The sequence below is a fragment of the Lepidothrix coronata genome, unplaced genomic scaffold, assembly GCF_001604755.1.
Source record: "Lepidothrix coronata isolate B3197 unplaced genomic scaffold, Lepidothrix_coronata-1.0 Scaffold288, whole genome shotgun sequence".
Lineage (NCBI taxonomy): Eukaryota > Metazoa > Chordata > Aves > Passeriformes > Pipridae > Lepidothrix > Lepidothrix coronata.
In genome coordinates, this window is record NW_016690468.1 from 173,270 (window position 1) to 193,070 (window position 19,801).

Here is a 19,801-nt window from a genome sequence, read left to right on the forward strand (position 1 = left end):
TTTACCTGCTTTTGCTCCCAAGGGGAAAATGGTTAGATGGGTCCTTGGGCTCACCTAGTGCATCCACTTTTGTGCTAGAAGGAGGATGAGGAGTGGAGACAGAGAGGGGAGAAGGCTTGTCTGAGGCTGCTGCTGGAACCAGCAGGAGGATACCAGGCTCCACAGACCCAGGTCCCTTAGCACTTTGTTCTAAAGGGTAGCCAGTGAGCCAAACAAGGCATGAGAGACAATTCCACCTTGTTCGTCACCTTCGCCTTGCAGGAAGGACATGAAGACTTCTACAGGAGAAGAGAGAAATCTGGAGGCAGGAGTCCTCCTCATCCTGCATACACCAGGATAAGTGAAAACACCGGCACATCCACCTGACCTGCAAAAGCAGCCCACCAGGGGATCACAGGAAGGATGGGCCCTCATGTTCCCCTACTTACTGCCACGGGACACCTACTGTGACAACTGACTGCAAGTGGTCCATGAGCACCTTTAGATGGAATGAAGACACCTAACAAATCTGTCCCTTTTTAGATCCCCTTCTCCATTAGGGATTCAAACTCAACCCGAGGCGCTGCCGTGCTGCTCGTTGCAGAGCTGACAGACCCAGGTGATTAACACCGAGGTCCTAGTCTGAGCATCTTACACAGCCCTACAGCCTCCAGACACTCCAGACACCTGGAGCTGACTCAGAGGGCTTTCCTCTGTGCCTCCTGGTGATCTCATGGGCGCAGCCAGCCTGAACTTACCACATCTCTGCACCTCCCTTCGCCGGCTGTACCTGCCTCTGCTGATTGAGTCAACTCGCTTTTATAAACAGGCGGTTTCCTTTTCATTTCACTTGCTGGATCTTAATATAGCCCACAACAAGGAAACCAGCTCCCCAAATGCGATGGTGGCACGGTGGGTTTTGGCACCCAAGGTTGTTTTATCTGGTTTTTATTTTTTTTTTTAAAGTGGGATAAAACTATTTATGGTGTTCCCACCAATTTAGCAGTTTTTAGGATCTGCCTATTCTTTTAAGGAAACACAATCCCTTTTGCTCTAAAGTACCTCACTTACCTGAAACACCTCTCCTGTGTCCTTCCTACCGCTGACACCCCTCCGCTCAGGAAGCTCATCTCCTCCAACAGCGTGTAGTGTACAGCAGTTCCCTTGGACCTCACCTAGCCCTGGGCTGACTTCTCTTTTAGAAAACCAGCTCTTGCCATAAGGAAGCTTTTCCCTTATCTGTCTCCTCCGTGTTATCCATTCTATCTCACTGTTACCACCCCACCTCTCACCCCACCGTGCAAACAAGGCCCTGACACAGCATGCTCCTCAGTCATTTCTGCATATTTACTTAGGTTACTCTTACCTTGTCATCCTCCACCGTCCCTCAGGATCACCACAGGAATGTGTGCCTCATCCTCCTTCAAGATCACCTCTGAAAACCACACGAACACATGCCATGAGACCACCAAAAAATGTATTTTATGGGGCCCTGATTTTCTGGTCTGGGACAAACAGCTGCCCACCACCCTCCACAGAGCAAACGTCACCCATCACAACCCATTGCTACGGCAGCACCCTCCAGAAGATGTCTCATATAAACATAGTTAACAGAAATATTACCTTTAGAGTGAGCAGAAGCCTAAGCAAAGGGAGGCATGAAGAGTAGTGGTGCTCATCACACACTGCAATGAACAGTTTTTCTTCACTGGAGAACCTGTGTCTTTTAATCTGCAACACAAGAAAATATTCTGTGTTCATTCACAATGGAGCCAAAGAAGTGCTACTGCAGGGGCTCACAAGTTCATCAGTCTTCGAGGATGTGGCCATGGCAGAATGAACAACTCCAAAGACAGTCTCAATCTCCATAACAATCTGAATTTTGCTATTCGTTGCAGGTGGCAAGTAATAAGGTGTGTGAAACCCCCGAGGCGATAGTTTTATTGATGTAACTAAGGGAAAAAAAACATTTTGGTGGCTCATGACAGATAAACATGTGACAGATGCTGCATGTGTCCTTGCAACCTTGGTGTCCCCATGCTGCCCTCTACAAGAGACCATCTGAGCTGCAACACTCCAGGAGGAAATCCTCTGGGATTTCCTCAGTGTGGAAAATCAGGGATCATGATGTGCCGGCATCACCAAATGCCAGTGCAGTGACAGAGCCCGGACTTCAGTCTCTCCTCGGCCAGTTGGGTGCCCTGGGAAAAAGTCCTCATGTCAGCCAGAGCCACCTGAAGCAGAGGCTCCACCAGGATGGGCAGAGGCAGGCAGGGAGCAGGCAGGGACACCGGGGATTACGATGAGCAAGCAGGGCAGGGCAGCAGCAGCAGCACAGCAAGGAAGTGCCATCACACCTGGCCATGCCTCGCCTGTGCCCTGCCCCACCAGTGAGGGGTGACACACACAGGGATGAGGGAAGGCATTTCCATCCAACTGCCCCCCAAGACCAGACTCAGTGGGGTATTTTTTACATGGCATTCCATGGATTAGCTCTGATGCAAGTTAATGAGATGTGCATTTTCCTCTGCTGAGAAAAATAACAGAAATCCAGCTGGAGATGTAAGACGTGTGATTGCAGAATGGCCTAGTCTGTTATCACTGTCCTTACAAAGTTAGTTAACTCAGGAATAAAATTTATCTCAGGCTCTGGAAGACAGGATCCAGGAACAACACAGAGTGTCCAAACTTATGGCAGTTCCTAGTGAGAAATTTCAGCATCTTTTTCAGGGTTTTAATTTTTCTTCCCAGGAGCTCCATCCTTTTCCACATGTTCAGCTAAAAGGATTTTACCCTTACAGTGTAAAAACACATTCCAATTCCCCACGGCTTTCCAGGAGGACAATGCAGCTCCAACAGCATCAGCACTAGCAGCATAATCTTATTAAATCCTGGAAAACCAGCAGCTTAAAATCCATCATAGCCATGGCAATGGAGCAGTGGACACGGGGGAAACCACCATCCCTATGGCCACCTGCACCCACCAAATGCATTTCCAAGTTTCTTGTTCCTTTTTCCTCCACCCTAAAACAGGTCACCTAATTAAGCAAGAGCTGAATCTTGCAACTGAGACACATCCCCCCATCAATACCCGCTCCCCCTACCCCAAAGAAAAAAAAGCAATACTCAAAAGAATGCCAAGGTATAAGGGGTTACAAATATTCAGACTTTATTATAAATAAGAAATACTGTTTTATACATAAAAACTGCAAGTGTTGCATTTTGTTCACCGCCCCAGACAGCAAGACCACAGATTAAGGCAAAAAAAGCTGGAGTGAAGGCACGTACTGAGGGGGCCACAGTCAGGAACAAGGTGATGAAGGGACTGACATCCAGCACTCCACCAGCAGCTGTCGCGTCATCACATTACGTAAAGAAATAACTGGACTTACACAATGATTAATGGCTGTAATGCAGTAGTGATTAAGAGATCGCTTATAAAGATTTTTTCTTTTATTTAAAAATAAAATTCTGTTAAAAACAGCTTAAGGAAAAAAAAAAACCAAGAAAAAAAAAACCAAGAGAAGAAAGCCTTAGGCCTGAGGTCAGCCAGGGCATGCACGCATCTTCGCATCTGCTCTTCTCACAGCCTTGGCAGAGGTGACGCGGTTACAGCCATCTGACCAGAGCAGCCAGCGAGCCAGCAAGCTCTCCTCCAGGTGTGTTTGCAGGCAGGAGGGAAATCCCAAGCTGGTAAATGCCAGAATCTCTAAGGGAAGGGGTACAAGAGCGGGATTTGCTGGGATCACCCCCCGCCCAGCAGTGCCGTCCCCAAGGGTGCACCGAGCCTCCTGCCTCACACAGTGGTATCAGGATGTCCCCGAGTCCAGCTCTCCGACCACTCAGCGCTGGGTCCAGTGTCCCAGCCGTGCTACAGCTCCTCACAGCCCAGCTGCAAAGCCACAGCTCCTGCCCCTGTCCTGGCGCAGCGTCCCAAGGGACAAGGCACACGGAACGGGGTGCTGTGAGCACCGTGGGGCAGGGTTGGCTTGGCAGGGAGGGCTGGAAGACATCCACCCGACAGGCAAAGTGGTTATTGATGGGTGCTGAGGATACAGAAGGAAGAAAGCAGGAGACCAGCTGGGAGAAATCCCAAGTTTCAAGGGAATGATACAGAGAGAAGTGATACACAATGCATGCACCCTGACTGGCTACAGGGGAGAGCACATGGAGGAGGCCAGGCTGTGCCATTCTGGAAATATGGCTGAGTATATTTACACACACATACGCACACACGAGAGACTTCCTCACACTATAATCATGATTTTAAAAAAAAACGGAAAAAAAAATCACATTCACACAAAAAATATAAATTTGAAATAATTAATAGCACCAGTGTGTGTCAGATAATAATTTCTTCCCCGCTACGCAAACATACAAAGTTGCATAGTGTTTAAGGATAGATATATACTAGGCCTCAGGGAGGGGGGGAGGGATGCCAGGCTGGAGACAAGGAGGAAGCCCAGAGGATGCTCTCCCTGGCACTCCCACCCAGCACCAGTGAGCAGCTGGGAAGCACTACCTGGGGAGGGAGCCTGCCAGGGAAGAAGGTGGGAGCTGTGAAATGCAGAGCTGCCACCTGAGCCTGGCCTGAAGCCCCTGTGCTGTGGTGGCTTTACGGTGACCGGGAGGCAAAAAGAAAGGAGGGCACTGGAAAATTCCAGCTCTTCCTGCCAGCTTAAAAACAGGCAAAAGGCCAGAGCAATGCCAAGAGATATAAAAATGCCACCGTCCTCCTTCAGGAAAAAGATGGGGAGAAAGACAGACTTTTCCCATTTCCACTCATGTGCCCCCTTCCTTCCCCACCCAAAGACATTCAGCGTGAAGGCCAGTGCAGCTGTCGGAGCTCTCTGGATGGCAGCCCTCCTCTTGAGCAAAACTCGTCCTGCTTGAACAAACTCATCTGTCAGTCAGACATTCCAAGCCTAAAAAACCAGATCCTTTGGCAATTCAGTAGCAACAGATGGGAAGGCAGCTCATGGCTTCCACGCTCTGGCAGTCTGGACTACCCAGCAGGCAGCAGCTTTCAGACCGGACCCAAAACTTTTCCACAGATGAGGAGTGGGGCTGGCAAGATCCACCACTCCACCACTATCCCATCTTCCCAAACAGCTCCAATCAGAGGCTGCCTTTTCCTCAGAGCAATGCATCATCACAGAAAGCATTTCAGAAAGAGGCTTCAGCTATTTTGTGAAAGGCTACCAACGCCATCGGATTGGCCACTAGGTAAGGATGAAAACAATAAATTCACAGGGTTAGAAGTTGGGAACAGAGATCTGAGAGTGCAGCTTTACTGGCCATTACAGTAATACTTTGGCAGCCATCCCCTTCCTTCATAGGAACAGAGAGCTCTGGGACTGAGGATTTTACAGTCAAAGGGAGGAGAGAAAGTTGGGTTAGTTTTGCCTTGCTGTGTACAGCTCACATGGTTATTTCTGAACCACAGTATAAAGAGTCCAGAGCATCTCTCATCTTTGCACTAATCAAAGAGAAACTGTGTCTGAGGAAGGGGCAAAGGCGGAGTGCTCAGGAAAACAATCTATATAAAAAAAACCCCTTTGATGCCCAAAGACGGATATTTAATTTGCTTCTCAAAAAAAAATAATAATAATAAAAAAAAAATCTTTCAACTTATCCTGATTTGAACAAGAAAACAGTGGCTGTGAGCAGCGAAGAGGTGGGGATTTGGAGAAGGTACTGTGTGTTAAGGCACTCCGGAGCCGAACCACCGCTCGGGGGGAATACCCCCCACCCCCAGCGCACCCTTAGGGTTTCTCAATGGACGGGGTGTTGAAACAGCCAGATGGCAAGGTCTTCCTGATGTCTTCCAAATTGCTAATGTCCTTCAGGATCTCTTCAATGTCCCTGTTGTAGGCCTGTATCGCATCGTCTTGCTTCTTGGCTTCTCTCTCAAGGAAAGACACTTTCTGGTCCAAGTCGCTGTCTTTCATCTGGTCTTTGGCACTGTTCAGGGTACCCTCAATTTCATTCAGTTTGTTCAAGTCCACCGTCTCCAGTTGCCCTGAAAAGCCAGTAGCAAATAGTGAAGCGCATTAAAAACCCTTTGATGCCCTGTTTTTGGGTGCTCACACAGCTGAGCCCACAGCCAGACCCCCATCGGGCTGTTTCTGCATTAGAGACATCATTTAAAACAACCAACCACATGGGTGACACCTTCGGTGTCCTCAGCTTGCAGAAAACCACCACCGAACACTGCACAACGAGCTCTGAGGCTACCCCAGCAAAGCAAAAACCCCAAGACGTGCCACACAAGCCCCATTTCAAGAGGTCAACAGACCCATCTGATTCCTTGCACAGCACTGGCAGGGAAGCCAGCACACATCAGGAAAACACTCAAAGGCATAGGGCACATTAAGACAGTCCTACCTAATTGATCCAGCAGGTCATTAATGACAGTGAGTAGGCTGTTCACAGAGTTCTTTGCTTTCCTGGCATTATCTTCTGCCTCCTGGGCAGCCTGTGAGGCCTGCAGGGTGTAAAAAGTGAGAGCACAAAAAACTGTTGCCTCTACCCAAGCAGTTAGTCACCCACACCTCTGGCTCCTCACTCCAGGGTAACACTCATGCACTGAGATCTTTATCACAATGCTGGAGAAGACTGACAATCTTCAAATAATCACTTTTCTGATTACTTCAGGATATCCCTGAGAACTAAGCAGGATTTTGCAGGGAAAGTCAGAGTAGAGTCAATAGGTCTATAGTCAGGTTTCAGTTAAACTCAAAGGAGAGTGTTGCATTAAGAAAACTGGCTCTCAAATTCCAGCAGGGAGCCTGTGCTAATGCACCAGAGCTTGTCTCATGTTCTCAATCCCACTTAAAACTTGGAAGAGTTTGAATACTGGCTGGACTCAGCACTGTCTTTGCAAGGGGAGAGCAGGAGGAAAGCTTGCCTCTCCAGGACAGTGGGGAGAAGGCAGTTCCTGGCCACTGCTGTCACCTGCCAGCACTACTCACCATGCCTGCCATCATCATATCTTGCTCAGCATCCGCCTGCTTCCGCTTAAGCTCTTTCTCTGCATCCTGCAGCTGCTTCATCATGTCATCCACCTCCCTGGCCAGCCCCGTCACGTCGGCAAAAGTCTTGTCGGCTTCAGCTTTGGTAGCAGCAGCACTCTACAGCCAACAAGGGGGAGAGGATGGAAGAAAAGTGATGAAGGTGCACAACCTCCTTCAGTCCTTTCCATCAAAATGCACTGATTTCCTGTCGTGTCCACATGTGGGAACACAGCAGAAAGCACATGTGGCTCTCCAGGAAGTACTGGAACAGAGTTTACGCAGTTACACACCAACATCTCGGGGAGAGGGTGGCTTCAGAACCGCTAAGGACTCACCTTCTGAACAGAGCTGGCGATTTTCTCAGCATCATCTGCTCTAGCCTTGGCCTCACGGGCATCAGCAGCAGCGTTGCCCAGTGCCAGCTCCGCCTGGCGTGTCTTGTTGTTGGCTTCAGCGATAGTCTGTGTGATGGCAGGGATCTTCTTCAGCGCCTCCTCAGCCGCCGTCTTGTTATCATTCACCCGCTTGTCAAAGTCTAGGGAAGGGCAGAACAGACCCTTATCAGGACAGAGAGCCTTGGGATGCTCATTTGACTGAGCTACCCAGGCTTTGCCTCCATGACATTGGAGGGACCAAGAGCAAACTGGCATCAGCTCTCCCTATTGCACATCTTCTGATACTAAATAAGGAGCTTAAAGGAGATTTCCAGTCACTGAAAATGCTTATATTTTTTTTCTTTAAAGAAAAACAAGCCTAAAGAACCCCCCCAACACTGAGGTGAGGGCAATAGCACAGCCTGTTTAAGCAGGATACCCTTACTGCCAAATGACTTGTCACACTAGAACTGAAGGATTCACTGCAAGTGCTTCCTCTTTACCTTTCAGGTTGCTGAGGATAGTATTGGCCTCTTGTAGTGTGCCATTGCCCTTCCGAGCAGCTTCTTCAGCCAGGGCTTTTGCTGCATCTGCTCGAGCCAAGAGCTGGTCTGCAGTCTGAGGAGACATGACACGGATCAACATATTCTCACCTCCTGAGGGACAACCACACAGGTGTATCAAAAAAAGCACTGCTCAGTCTGAAACACCTATGCCATCTAAAACAGCAGTACTTCCTCTGAGACAGGGGAATGTAGGGACTTCTGGAATACTGTTCTGAATACAAAAGACACCACACCTGGTAAATATCCCCTATTTTCCCTTACAGCCTCAATGCTGTTTCTTTTAACAGCTTTCTGCATCTCCTTTCTGGGACCACTCTTCAGCATTCTCATAATTAACAAGCTGCAATAAGATGAGACTGAATAAGACCAGATCTTCCACATCTGGCCAGTTACTTGTTTTCTTTGTTTGTTTTTTTTCAGGGAACAAAAGTCTGCACAAAGCAGAACTGACCTGCTGCTCTGTCTTCCCTTTCTCCAAGAGGTTCTTTACTTCAAGCTCCTTTCCTTTCATGTCTTCTCTCAAGTCCTCATAATCCTTCAGCTTTCTGGCAATTAGCTGATCTAATTCCTCTGCTTCCTTCTTGATCTTATTTGCTTCATTCTGCAGGTGGAAATCAGAAACAAACGCAGAGTCCTGAATGTTAAAGAATTTCTGAACGGGTGGCAAGTTTTTGCACTTCTCCATTCAAGCCAAGATGCTTGGCAAACATTTCACTTCGATTTTTGTCCTTCAGAGACTGGGGGAAGTGGAGGTTTATGTAGGTGGTTTTATGCACTTTAATCTCCTGTGTGGAAGCTGGAAAGCACAAGTCTGGATTATGCCTAGATGGACAAAAATCCTACAGACTGGGAGCATTAGCAGAGCATATGCAAGGTATGCCAGCAACTTGGAATCTTCAGGGAATACTGCATGTGATGCTGCCCACACGTACCTCTAGCCCTGTGGAATCCACTGTAGGCAGGCTGGTGAGATTAGCGTAGATCTGCAGGGCTCTGTTTCCAGCTTCCTCTGCCTCAGCAAGCACCTTGTTGGCCTGTTTCTCTAGGTCTCGAGAAATATTCCTTGCTTGATTATACCTAAAAAATCCGCAAGGATCCAGTTGCGCTACAATATTTTTTGTAAAACTGAACTTAAGAGAGTAGAGAGGCTAAGAAATTGAAAACCAACTCCCATAAAACGCTTAGTTTTAAGCACTTAAAGCCAGGGAATAAAACCATTTTTCTGTTATTGACTCACTTCTGGTTGAGCTCATCAATGTCAATGGCAGTTTGGTTTTCTCCAGCCAGGGTCTTCAGCAGCAGCTGATATGCTTCCGTGGAAGTATCATTTGCAGCCTTGGCTACGCGAACAATCTCATCAGCTTCTTTTTTGTGTCTGGACAAGATAATGGAAAAAAAGTAATGCCATTAGGTTGGTCAACCAGCAGTTTCTATCCTCAATTTTGGAGTTTATTCTCTCACTTTCCTTCCTTCTCCCAGATTTAAAAATGGGAGATGCTAAAACATTTGCAATGGAAGATGGTTGTTGTGCCCCCTGTTCACACGTCTGGTGTCTGCCCTCAGTGCCACACAGGCATGAGCCCACAGTGACAGACTCTTACTCAGCACAGGGCGTGTTTTTTCTACCCAGCAAATTAAAATCTGCAGGGAAGAGCAGAGCCCTGATGTGATCCACGAGGAGTGTGCCTTGCCACAGCCTACCTTTCTGCCAGCTTACGGGCCTCTTCTGCCAACAGAGTCATGTTGTTGGGGTCCCCGCTTTGCTCCGGAGGTGCAATGGACTGGGAAAAGAAAGGAAAAAGAAACACCTAAACCTCTTCTTTCATCTTTGACTCATCTTTTCTTTAAATATTTATTGTCATGATCTAAATGCTTAGAAATGTGTCTGACCTACTTCTGACTTCTCTATGTTTTTCTTAACCACTGCTCATCCCTTAAACACAAAGGTGTTGATATTTCTTTAAGAGTTCTTCTGTTGGTTTCTTTGAGCAGGGGCTAAGACACAATCTCTGACAGATACCGGTGAACTTCCTTTACTTATTTTCCATGGTGCACATTTGCTATATGAGAGAGACCAAGCAGAGAAACACACCAGAGGGCAAAGAAGTAAAGGCCCTCTCCTCTCCCAGTGGCATGGGATCTCAGCAGCACACTCACCACGTTGTCAGCTGCCACCTTTGCCTTCTCCAGCATGTCAGAAGCCAAGCTGATGAGGTCCTCGGTGTCCTCCACCCGCACCCGGGCTTGCTCCGCCAGGTTCTCAGTCTCCCGCACTGTGCCCTGGATGTTCCTCAGCCTGTTGAGCTGATTTGCCAGTGTGCTGTTGATGTCTTTGAGACGATCCATGAGGCCCTGATCTACGTCTGAAACACAAGATATAAGAGAGAGGAAGCAAAATTAATTACAGCAGGAGGAGAAGCTGGAGCAGCAGCTCACCGCTGCAGGCACCGTATTGGAGGTTAATCCCCTACTGAAAGGGGACCAGCAAAGCTGTTTCACAAGTTGCTCAGCTTGAGATCAAAGTCACCATCAGAATGTGCTCCAAATATGAGAAATGAAAAGCCATTAACTACTAATAAGACAACCCTGCTGCTTGTTGGAACCGACTCTGATGGGAGATTTTGGGTTCAGAATCACGTTTCTCCTCTGTCATTGACTTAAAATCACAGCAGACCTGCTCCTCAAGAGGTATGAAACGTCTGCTTTGTGAATTCTCTTAACTCCTAGAAGGTTTGCAGAGATGGAGGAATAGTGGGGCTGTACATTATTCTCCACTTTGGGCAACACTGGTTGTTCCCAAGCCAGACAGTCTCCACAGGGAGCAGCTAGGAGATGTGTGGAATAGTTAACCTACTCCAAACTCTCCCCTAAACCCAAGGGATGACAAAAGCTGGCCAGATAGAGCCTTGGTTCTCTCATATGTAGGACCTTGGAGCCACCCAAACTTCCCCAAGTTTTTGGAGCACCAGGCAACTCCCCACAACAGCACCTTAATAATGGAGCCATCACAGTACAGGCACGTGCCTCATGGCCAGGGGCAGTTACTTTTGAAAAGATGAGAATGTTTTCAAGAGGTGAAGTACAAGCAGAAGCCCATAGGCCTCCAAAACTAAAGATTCTTCCCAAATACCTTGACCTCGCAGCACATCTTAAATATTGAACATGAAAATCTGACACATTTCAAAAACATACTACATAGAAAAACACAAATAACTTGTACAGATTTTTGCAAGAGTAGCTTTTGTTGCATTTAACCTGCCCTCTTATGGAAGAGCAACAGAGCTGCAGAAGGGGCTGGAGCACAAAGAGCAGCTGAGGGAGCTCAGCCTGGAGAAAAGGAGGCTCAGGGGGCACTTTTCACTCTCTATAACTCCCTGACAGGAGGGTGGAGCCAGGTGGGGGTCGGGCCCTGCTCCCAGGCAACAAGCAACAGGACAAAAGGACAGAGCCTTAAGCTGCACCAGAGGAGGTTTAGATCAGATATTGGGAAAAATTTCTTCACTGAAAGGGTTGTTGAGTCCTGACACAGGCTGCCCAGGGAAGTGTGGAATCGTCACCCCTGGAGGGATTTAAAAGACACGTAGATGTAGCACCTGGGGACACGGTTTAGTGATAGACTTGGCAGTGCTGGGTTAGCAGCTGGACTTGATCTCAGAGGTCTTTCCAACCTAAATGATTCTATGATTGTAAGACATGGAAAGAAAGATCTGAAATACCACCACAAAACACAATCCATTCCCTCACCTTTCTTCGATTCCCAACCTCCTACTTCCTTATGTGAGACTATTATCTAGACTTGGATGCCAAGCAGAGAGTGTAAATCTACCTCAGCTAAAGCTGAGAAGAGCTTCAGCCATCATTCCCACTGGCAGGAATCTTCCCAAGCAAACACCAGCATTAGATGTGTGTCAGCTTTTTTCCAGCTTCACACAAAGGGGATGGATTTTCCCAAAATGGTCTGAAATCACTGTCCCAGCTCCCAAGGGAACATCTTTTACTGCAAAGTCAGTAGTCTTCAGGTTTCTCTTCTCCAAAACACACATCATCTTATACATTAAAGACGCTCTAAGGAGAAACCACTGTCACAGACACGACAAACATCCTGCTCACAGACATCCTGTGGTAGAGGTGACAATAAAAGAATCAATTCAAAGCAGAGTTTAACAGGGAAAACAGCTAAAAGCCACCACAACAGCACTCTTCAGAACTTTCTACACTTTATGGTGGGATAATTAAGCTTGCCAGCAGGATCTCGAAGCCTTCATTCTGATTGCTGATGATATCCTAACAAGAACTACTTGATCTCAAGATGTTTGAGCAAATTTATAAGCACGAAAAGTATACTGGAAAGTCTTCTGTTCGTTGAACAAATAAAACCCTTCTATGCATCTGGAGAAGAGGCTAACACACAAAACACACCTGTATGGAGCTAGAGGCAGATCTTTACTTTGCATGTACAACAGAGAGCGCTGGGAGAACAGCAGGGATAAAAGCACAGGCACTGTTGTTCTGATAACAACACACACTGACTCAGTGCTATCTGAAATAGCTGTCAGCCCTGGAGCACAGCACAGGCCTGAGATAAAACACGCTGTGTCCAAAGGAAACAGGACCATCAGGCTAAGAACTCGCCAACTCACCTTTGCTTTTTTGTGCTTCATGGAGCAACTCCATAACTTCTCTTTCTGCCTGCTTCAACCTCTCCTCGAAGGCTTGATCAGTCACGGCTTCTTCTCCTGCACCCAGATTTGCTATCAGATTTTCCAGCTCCCGCAGCCTCTCGCGTTGTTCCGCCACCTACGTCAGAGGGACAGGGCACAGCTGTGACACAGCCAAGCACCTTGAGCCTCTCTGCCTTCAGCAGCCGTCAACAGCCAGGGGCGCAGCTGCTGCACAAGCAGGCACATGACACTGTCTCCAGCAGTACCAACAGCAGCATTCCTGGCCTTACCTTGTCTTTCACTAATCTGTAACAGGCTGGACATTCCTGGCAGCCCGGCCAGGAGCGGTTGTAGAAATAGTTCTCCTCACACTGGTCGCAGCGGGTCCCCACGAAGCCTTCTTTGCACTCGCAGCGGCCGTTCTCCTGGCACTGCAGGGAGCGCGAGCCCTCCGGATCACAGTCACAGGCTGCGGGAATTTAAACCTCAGTCAGACTGGAGAAGAGGCAGAAACACCCTAAAACGCCAGGGCGAGTGCATACCCTCAATACCCTAAAACATCTGCAAGAGCTACAGGGCACAAACCCACAGCTGAACCCCACTCCTGATCACGGTGCTTCTACACACAAGTGAGACCCAATGTTCACAGCATGTGTTCAGTGTCACTACTGCCTCTCCCACAAAGCATTATTCTACCCCATTTCATTGTAACCAACTGCAGTTACTTTTCCTGCTCTTTACAGGCAGGGATATCAATGAGGAAAGTTTGGATCATCCTGTTTTTCCAATGTGTTGCTTCTCAAGACAGAATCTGTATATTGAGGCCATATGCAAAGTAGCTGTGCAGATTTAACAACAGGGAACAGAAATGTTGCAGGCCAAGATTCAGAGAATGTATTTACACCAAAGAGAGGTGGGTATCTCAAAAGAAGGTTGGATATCTCAAAAGAAGGTTGGATATCTCAAAAGAAGGTTGGATATCTCAAAAGAAGGTTGGATATCTCAAAAGAAGGTTGGATATCTAATAAGAAGGTTGGATATCTCAAAAGAAGGTTGGATATCTAATAAGAAGGTTGGATATCTAATAAGAAGGTTGGATATTGAATAAGTAAGGTGGATATTGAATAAGTAAGGTGGGTATCGAATAAGTAAGGTGGGTATCGAATAAGTAAGGTGGGTATCGAATAAGTAAGGTGGGTATCGAATAAGTACGGTGGGTATCGAATAAGTAAGGTGGATATCTAATAAGTAAGGCGGGTATCTAATAAGAGGGTGGGTATCTAATAAGTAAGGTGGATATCTAATAAGTTGGATAAAGGAAAGTTAACAAAACAAGGGGATAAGCTGTAGTACGGAGATCAAATTCCACCATGCAGGGTGCGGACATAAAAGTACCAACTTCTGTGATGAAGAGCCCAGTGAGAAAGGACCTTCCCAGGGACAGGACAAAAACAACGGGAAGGCTGCGTGTGCAACATCCTTCCCATCTGCCTCGCTCTGGCCTCTCAGACTTACGTTTGCAGCCTTCGGAGCCAAAGCCGAAGTGGTTGCCCTCGCATCGGTCGCAGTGCTGGCCGGCGACGCCCGGCTGGCACTCGCACTGCCCGCTCCGGATGTCGCACTGCCCGTTGGTCGAGCCCAGCGCATGGCAGTTGCACCTGGGAGAGGAAGACACACATCAGACATGGCACAGAAGGGACACAGAGGTGAAGTGCCTCCCTGAAGGGCGCAGCGCAATGTTTGCATTTGCCCAAAGTCGCTTTTCTTGCTGTGCAGCTACAGCAGGCGAGGCACTGAGCCTTTGAACTGTGCAAGGTCACTTGCTGCCTGCACTAAAAAAGGAACCCATGAGCTCCTGCTACAATCACACAGTCATGTGGCAGTTTTCTATTTAAAACCCTGATTTAGAGCTCTTTATAAAGCTATTTATAAGTCAGGCTTTTTACACAGCATTAGTAGCCACTCCTTGACCGCTGCTCTTCCCCATCCGCAGCAGCATCGAGGCACAGCATTTACTTGTGACAAACATCACATTCCTGCCCAAGGTAAGCCCAGACCCTCCAAAAGCAGGCTCTTTGCCCCAAGCCAAGGTAAACATCACCTCTCACAGCCACGTCCACTCTGGAGGTTGAAGAATCCAGGCTCGCAGGCACTGCAGTCCCTCCCGGTGACGTGGGACAGGCACTCGCACTGCCCAGTCACTTGATTGCAGCTCGTCTGCTGATTCACTGTGCCATAGGGATTGCAGTGACAAGCTGCAAAAATAGAAAGGATAGAGAAACACGCACCAAGTTAGAAGTCCCTTGTGGTGTTGGTACTCACTGGTCCCTAAATAGGCCTGGATCCAAACCACAGCCAGCAGTCTGCATCGCACAGTGCTTTTGCCTCAATGGCAGTAAGTGCCCACAAATACAAGGATTTTAACAAGCTCGAACCATCAAACCACCACCACACATCGCTGCTGACGGGCACAAGCAACAGCCTGACGTTGTGTCCTAACAGCATCTCTTTGGGGACAAAACCGTCGTAAAATGCACGAGGAACCAACCAGCTCTGACCTCTGCATTTGTCGGCGGGGTCGGGGGCCAGCGGGTTCCCGAAGAAGCCGTCCTTGCAGCGGTCGCAGTAGAAGCCGGCGGTGTTGTGGATGCACTTGAGGCACTCCCCGGTCTGGCGGTCGCAGTTCCCCACGGCGTTGGGATCAATGTTGTCGTTGCACTGGCACAGGCGGCAGGGCCTCACAGCGCCGTTTTCACCCAGCGGGTCCCCAAAATAGGCGTCGTCACACAGCTCACACCTCTTGCCTGGGACACAACACACACTCAGGTGCTGCAGCAGAAAGCCCTTTGCTGCCACCTCACACAGGATGTCCTTTCCAGTTCCTTCTGAAAACAAAACTTTCCAGCTTCCTGCACTTTCATCCTCCTATTGGGGTCAGACACAAATCCCTCCCCATGTCTAAATTCAAGCTGCTTTTTCACTGGAACTTTGCATTATGAATCATTTCCACTCCTCCTTTCCCTCCTATCATAGAATCAACTGGGCTGGAAAAGACCTCTGAGATCATCAAGTCCAACCCTTGATCCAACCCCACTGTGGTTGGAAGACCATGGCACTGATGCCACATCCAGTCTCATCTTAAAAACTTCCAGGGACAGTGAATCCACCACCTCCCTGGGCAGCCCATTCCAATGTCTGATCACTCTCTCTGTAAAAAATTTCTTCCTAATATCCATTTAAGCCAAACCTATTTGCTGTGATTTGTTGTAAATTTAAGAGTTCCAACCAGGTAGAGCTCCATGGGGCGTCACTGCTCCAGGAAGCTCCACTGCCAGAGATGCACCAAACCTCCATGGGCAGCCACTGAAGCATCCAACTCAGCAGCTCCCTACACTTACTGCAGATCTGACCTCCCCAGCCAGCTAAAAATTCCGTTTGTTAGGCAGTTCTTGCACACAAACCCTCTTTTCCCTCACATCCCAGAAAGGTGGCATGACACAGGTGGAGCTCCTGTGCAGTCACACAGTTACTAGTAAATACGAGCTTGTACAGACACCTGAGCTGCAGGAATCTGGGCCCCTGGACTCCTCCTTGGTTCACAATGCAGTTGTACTCATGGGAACCTCCATGAGCTGCTTGGTCAGGGGGTTTTCTAAGCATGTCAAGCATTTACAGGTATTCTGTACTTTGGACTCTGCTATGCCAAGCATAAAATCAGCAGAGAAGCAGGGAGGAGGCTGCCAGCCATCCTAAGGCTTCCTTGCTGTTTGCAGGCAGAACAAAACAACTGCTTAACAATTCAGCTGCATGCTTGGACTTCACAGCTTATTGCTTTGAAAAAAAGATCTCTATCCGTTCATGTATTTCTCATTAAAACTGCTGAGCACTCGTTTGATCTTACATTTTTTTGGGCAGTGTTTGTGAGTCTTTGCAGCCTTCCTGCTTTTCCTAGGAAGCATCCTGTGGTGCCTCCCTGGCTGGCAACCTGCATCTTCTAATTTTATTTCAGTCTGACCCACCTCCCTGGCTCCTTTAAATCTATTTTCTGCATACAATTACCAGAGTTCTATTAGAAGCCAGCATGGCTCACCTACATAGCATAGAAATGGTCAGACTTTGTACAGATCAAGCCTTTGTTGCTCTCTTGTTCTCGAGAGACAAGCACAGGGAACATGGGAAGCCCTGAGCCTCACACAGGACAGAAAACAGGGCTGAGGAAGGGATTGGAATCAGAAGACACAGCAGCCTTCAAATTGTGGATCAGACTCCCAGAACTGGCAGGAAACACGTTTCCACAAGCATGTGGATGTAGAAGATGACTTTTTGTGTAGGAACACACCTGTAGTGCCAGCCTGGCAGCTGGTGCACACAACCTCCTTGGTGCGGGGCACGATGGCACAGCTCGAGCTGCCCGGGCAGGGGCAGGGCCGGCAGTCCGCGGCTGTGCCGGCCGTTGCATCGCCGTAATACCCGTCACTGCACTTCTCACAGTGAGACCCCGCCGTGTTATCCCTGCAATTGCACACGCCTGGAATAGAGAGAGACATGGGTTTTGCTTCCTTGTCCAACCTAGAAAGGAAGAATCACCCTCCCTGTTTCGCCAGCCCTCTCACCTGTCTCGGGATCGCACGTCTCGCTGTGCCCGTTGCACGCGCAGGGCACGCAGGGGCTGTAGGGCCCCAGGCTCGGGGTCTCTCGCCGGTGCCCAGAGGTGCAGCGCTCACAGAACTGCCCCTCGTATCCCACGGGGCAGGAGCAGCTCTCCACCCAGGCCACGGGCACGCCAGGTCCAGGGCGAGCACTTGTGATGGTGACATCGTCCAGGTGACCGGCACCTAGAAAGCACCGAGGGGGAAACTCTTTGTAACCACAAAGGCTCTCATCACCACTTCCCAAAACACTCTGAATGGTGCAAAAGATAGACAGGTGGGTGGGTGCTCACAGGTGGTGAGGAGAATCAAGAAGCAAAATCCTCCAGGAAGATTTAGACATATAAGAAAAGATTCAACAGAGCTCATGAAGGGCATGTGCAGAGCAGGAAAGACGAGAATAACAGAGAAGGATGCTGAGAAGAGCAGGTGAGCAAGTACAGTCAGTTTATGTTATATTTTACATGGGTATGGCTTCCATTTCCACATCAAATACCAGAACCAATTCCTGTCTTTCAAGACAGGACAGACCACCTCTCCAGCAATTTTAATACACTGCAAACCATGCCTCGGGGCAAACTCTTCAGCTATTCCTCTCTAGCCATTCCTTCTGCTGGCATTTCAGTGCTTCCCCCCTCTTCTCCCAGCCCTTTCCCTGGGGCAAAACAGAGCCCAGACACAACATAGCTGGCTTTTAACTTATACCACTGTGTACCACTGCAGCAACTCCAGTGCACTGAGGGAGCCTCAGCTCCCTCACATTAGCAGTGGCTACAGCACTCGGGATGGTTTGCTCCACAACTTTCCTCCCCTCCATTTCACAACTCCGCATTCCTCTTTACAAGCCACCTGTACTGAAAACATTTGCAGCTTTCCAGCCTTCTCCAAATGCAAATTCACCCCTTCCATCTTTCTGAAAAATTCTTTGACATTCAACACCACCCAAGGACACATTTTTGCTCCTAATTCATGTCTGACTTCTAATAAACCCACATTACGAGGAGCTTTCACTTAAGTTCTACACTGGCAGCACTTTCAAGACCCCACCTTCCCATCTGCCATGTCAAGGTAAGACCTGGAAACAGGGGGGATGTAACCATTCCTAGTGTAGCAAAAACTGTGGACGAGTGTTGTAAACTCCCTACGTCTCTCCTACCACGTCCTTCGGGTCTCTGTACTATGTATTTTTATCAATCTGGAAGACAGTGGCCATGCAACACAGCACAATCCCCATGTTTAGAAGCAAAGAATCAGGAGGTGATGAGTGTTGAGCTTCCAGACCCTCAAAGACAGCACTTTTCTTCCCCATATCCTCTTCATGAGGCCTGGGAGAAGCTGTTACACAGGAAGACCAAGTGAAAATCCATTGGCACAAAGCTTTGCCAAATAAGCTACCACAGCTATTTACAGCCCCACAATGAAGTAACTCAAGCACCAGACCAATGAGTCTGCCCCCTCCCCTCTTCTGTGGCGTTCTGCTCAGCGACTCACTTCTCTCGCTGTATGTCCCGCGGATCTTGATGGAAGTCAAGTTGTGGAGAAGCTTCTGGAACTCAAATGCTGTTAGAGCAGGCCTCCATGGGTAATCTGTAGCCTCGTGGAGCCTAGGGAGAAGGGCCATGCATCATCAGCACAGCTTTCAAATGTTAACAGCTGCACCCTTTCAAAGCCCCCTTTCCAAAGGCGGAATGCTGTTGCAACATCATCTGCAACGCTGCCAGACAGCGAGTGAAAATCAACCTGATAAGAACCCTCTTACGAGCTAAAATTAATGATCCTGGTTTCCTCAAGAGCTCAGAGGCCAGGGGCACCCCAAGCTCAGCCCCGGCTGCTCCCACCGTACCTGAAGGTGTAGGTCTGTGCACTCTCACTGGGGTAAGAGTTGCCCTGGGCAATGAGTGGCACCGACACTCTCAGCCCGGCCCCTTCCAGCACCAGGTCCTCTGCAGAGAGCCGCGTGTCCCGTCTGTCCACACGGAAGGAGAAGGTCAGGTTTTGCCCGTAACTCAAAACCTGGTTGCCCAAGAACTTGCCTGAAAGGATAAGAAATCCTTACAGTTAGGGGATGGAACGTAAAGGGGCACAAGCAGCACAGAAAGCCACGCTTCTGGAATGACCTACCTGGAGCAACGAAATACATGGGGAAGTAGGTGTCCGAGATCACGGAGATATCCCGAGTCTCTGCACTCCACTGCAGTAAGACTTCCGAGCCATCACGCTGCTCAGCACGCCACTCATCCTCTCCTGAAAAACCAGATGTGCCAGAATTAACACCCTTGGAAGATGTGGCTTTGCACACACTTTTCATGTCACTCTGTTTGTATATTTGTTACTCTAGGGTCTGTGCACAGGCACTGACAAACACCACATTTCCAATTTAAGCCCCTAACCCCAGTGCTGACTTGAAGTCTCTGAACTTTGAGCCCTATGACGACTACTTGTTCAAAACCTTCTTTTCTAAAGAGCTTAAACAGGCACGGAAAAACCTGCCGTCCCCTACGACTTGTTGAGAGTTGCAGCCTTTGTATGAACTGTTCTCCAGTGGAATTTTAATTA

General features: G+C 48.6%; 1 protein-coding gene across 1 annotated transcript in view; it reads right to left on the reverse strand.

Annotated features, from left to right (window-relative positions):
* Window positions 1-3,124: 3,124 nt before the first annotated feature.
* The window catches only part of LAMC1 (laminin subunit gamma 1), a 65,425-nt gene continuing 48,748 nt past the window's right edge, over window positions 3,125-19,801 (reverse strand). The window contains exons 9-28 of the mRNA XM_017836930.1: window positions 19,367-19,489; window positions 19,089-19,278; window positions 18,737-18,849; window positions 17,210-17,431; window positions 16,936-17,124; window positions 15,155-15,400; window positions 14,698-14,851; window positions 14,112-14,254; window positions 12,887-13,065; window positions 12,576-12,732; window positions 10,093-10,298; window positions 9,637-9,716; window positions 9,173-9,310; window positions 8,868-9,012; window positions 8,387-8,536; window positions 7,873-7,987; window positions 7,331-7,530; window positions 6,954-7,112; window positions 6,367-6,466; window positions 3,125-6,001 (exon numbers count right to left, since the gene is read on the reverse strand). Coding sequence (XP_017692419.1) covers window positions 5,745-6,001; window positions 6,367-6,466; window positions 6,954-7,112; window positions 7,331-7,530; window positions 7,873-7,987; window positions 8,387-8,536; window positions 8,868-9,012; window positions 9,173-9,310; window positions 9,637-9,716; window positions 10,093-10,298; window positions 12,576-12,732; window positions 12,887-13,065; window positions 14,112-14,254; window positions 14,698-14,851; window positions 15,155-15,400; window positions 16,936-17,124; window positions 17,210-17,431; window positions 18,737-18,849; window positions 19,089-19,278; window positions 19,367-19,489 — 3,266 coding nt within the window. The 3' untranslated portion in view covers window positions 3,125-5,744. The remainder of the gene's footprint in view (window positions 6,002-6,366; window positions 6,467-6,953; window positions 7,113-7,330; window positions 7,531-7,872; window positions 7,988-8,386; window positions 8,537-8,867; window positions 9,013-9,172; window positions 9,311-9,636; window positions 9,717-10,092; window positions 10,299-12,575; window positions 12,733-12,886; window positions 13,066-14,111; window positions 14,255-14,697; window positions 14,852-15,154; window positions 15,401-16,935; window positions 17,125-17,209; window positions 17,432-18,736; window positions 18,850-19,088; window positions 19,279-19,366; window positions 19,490-19,801) is intronic.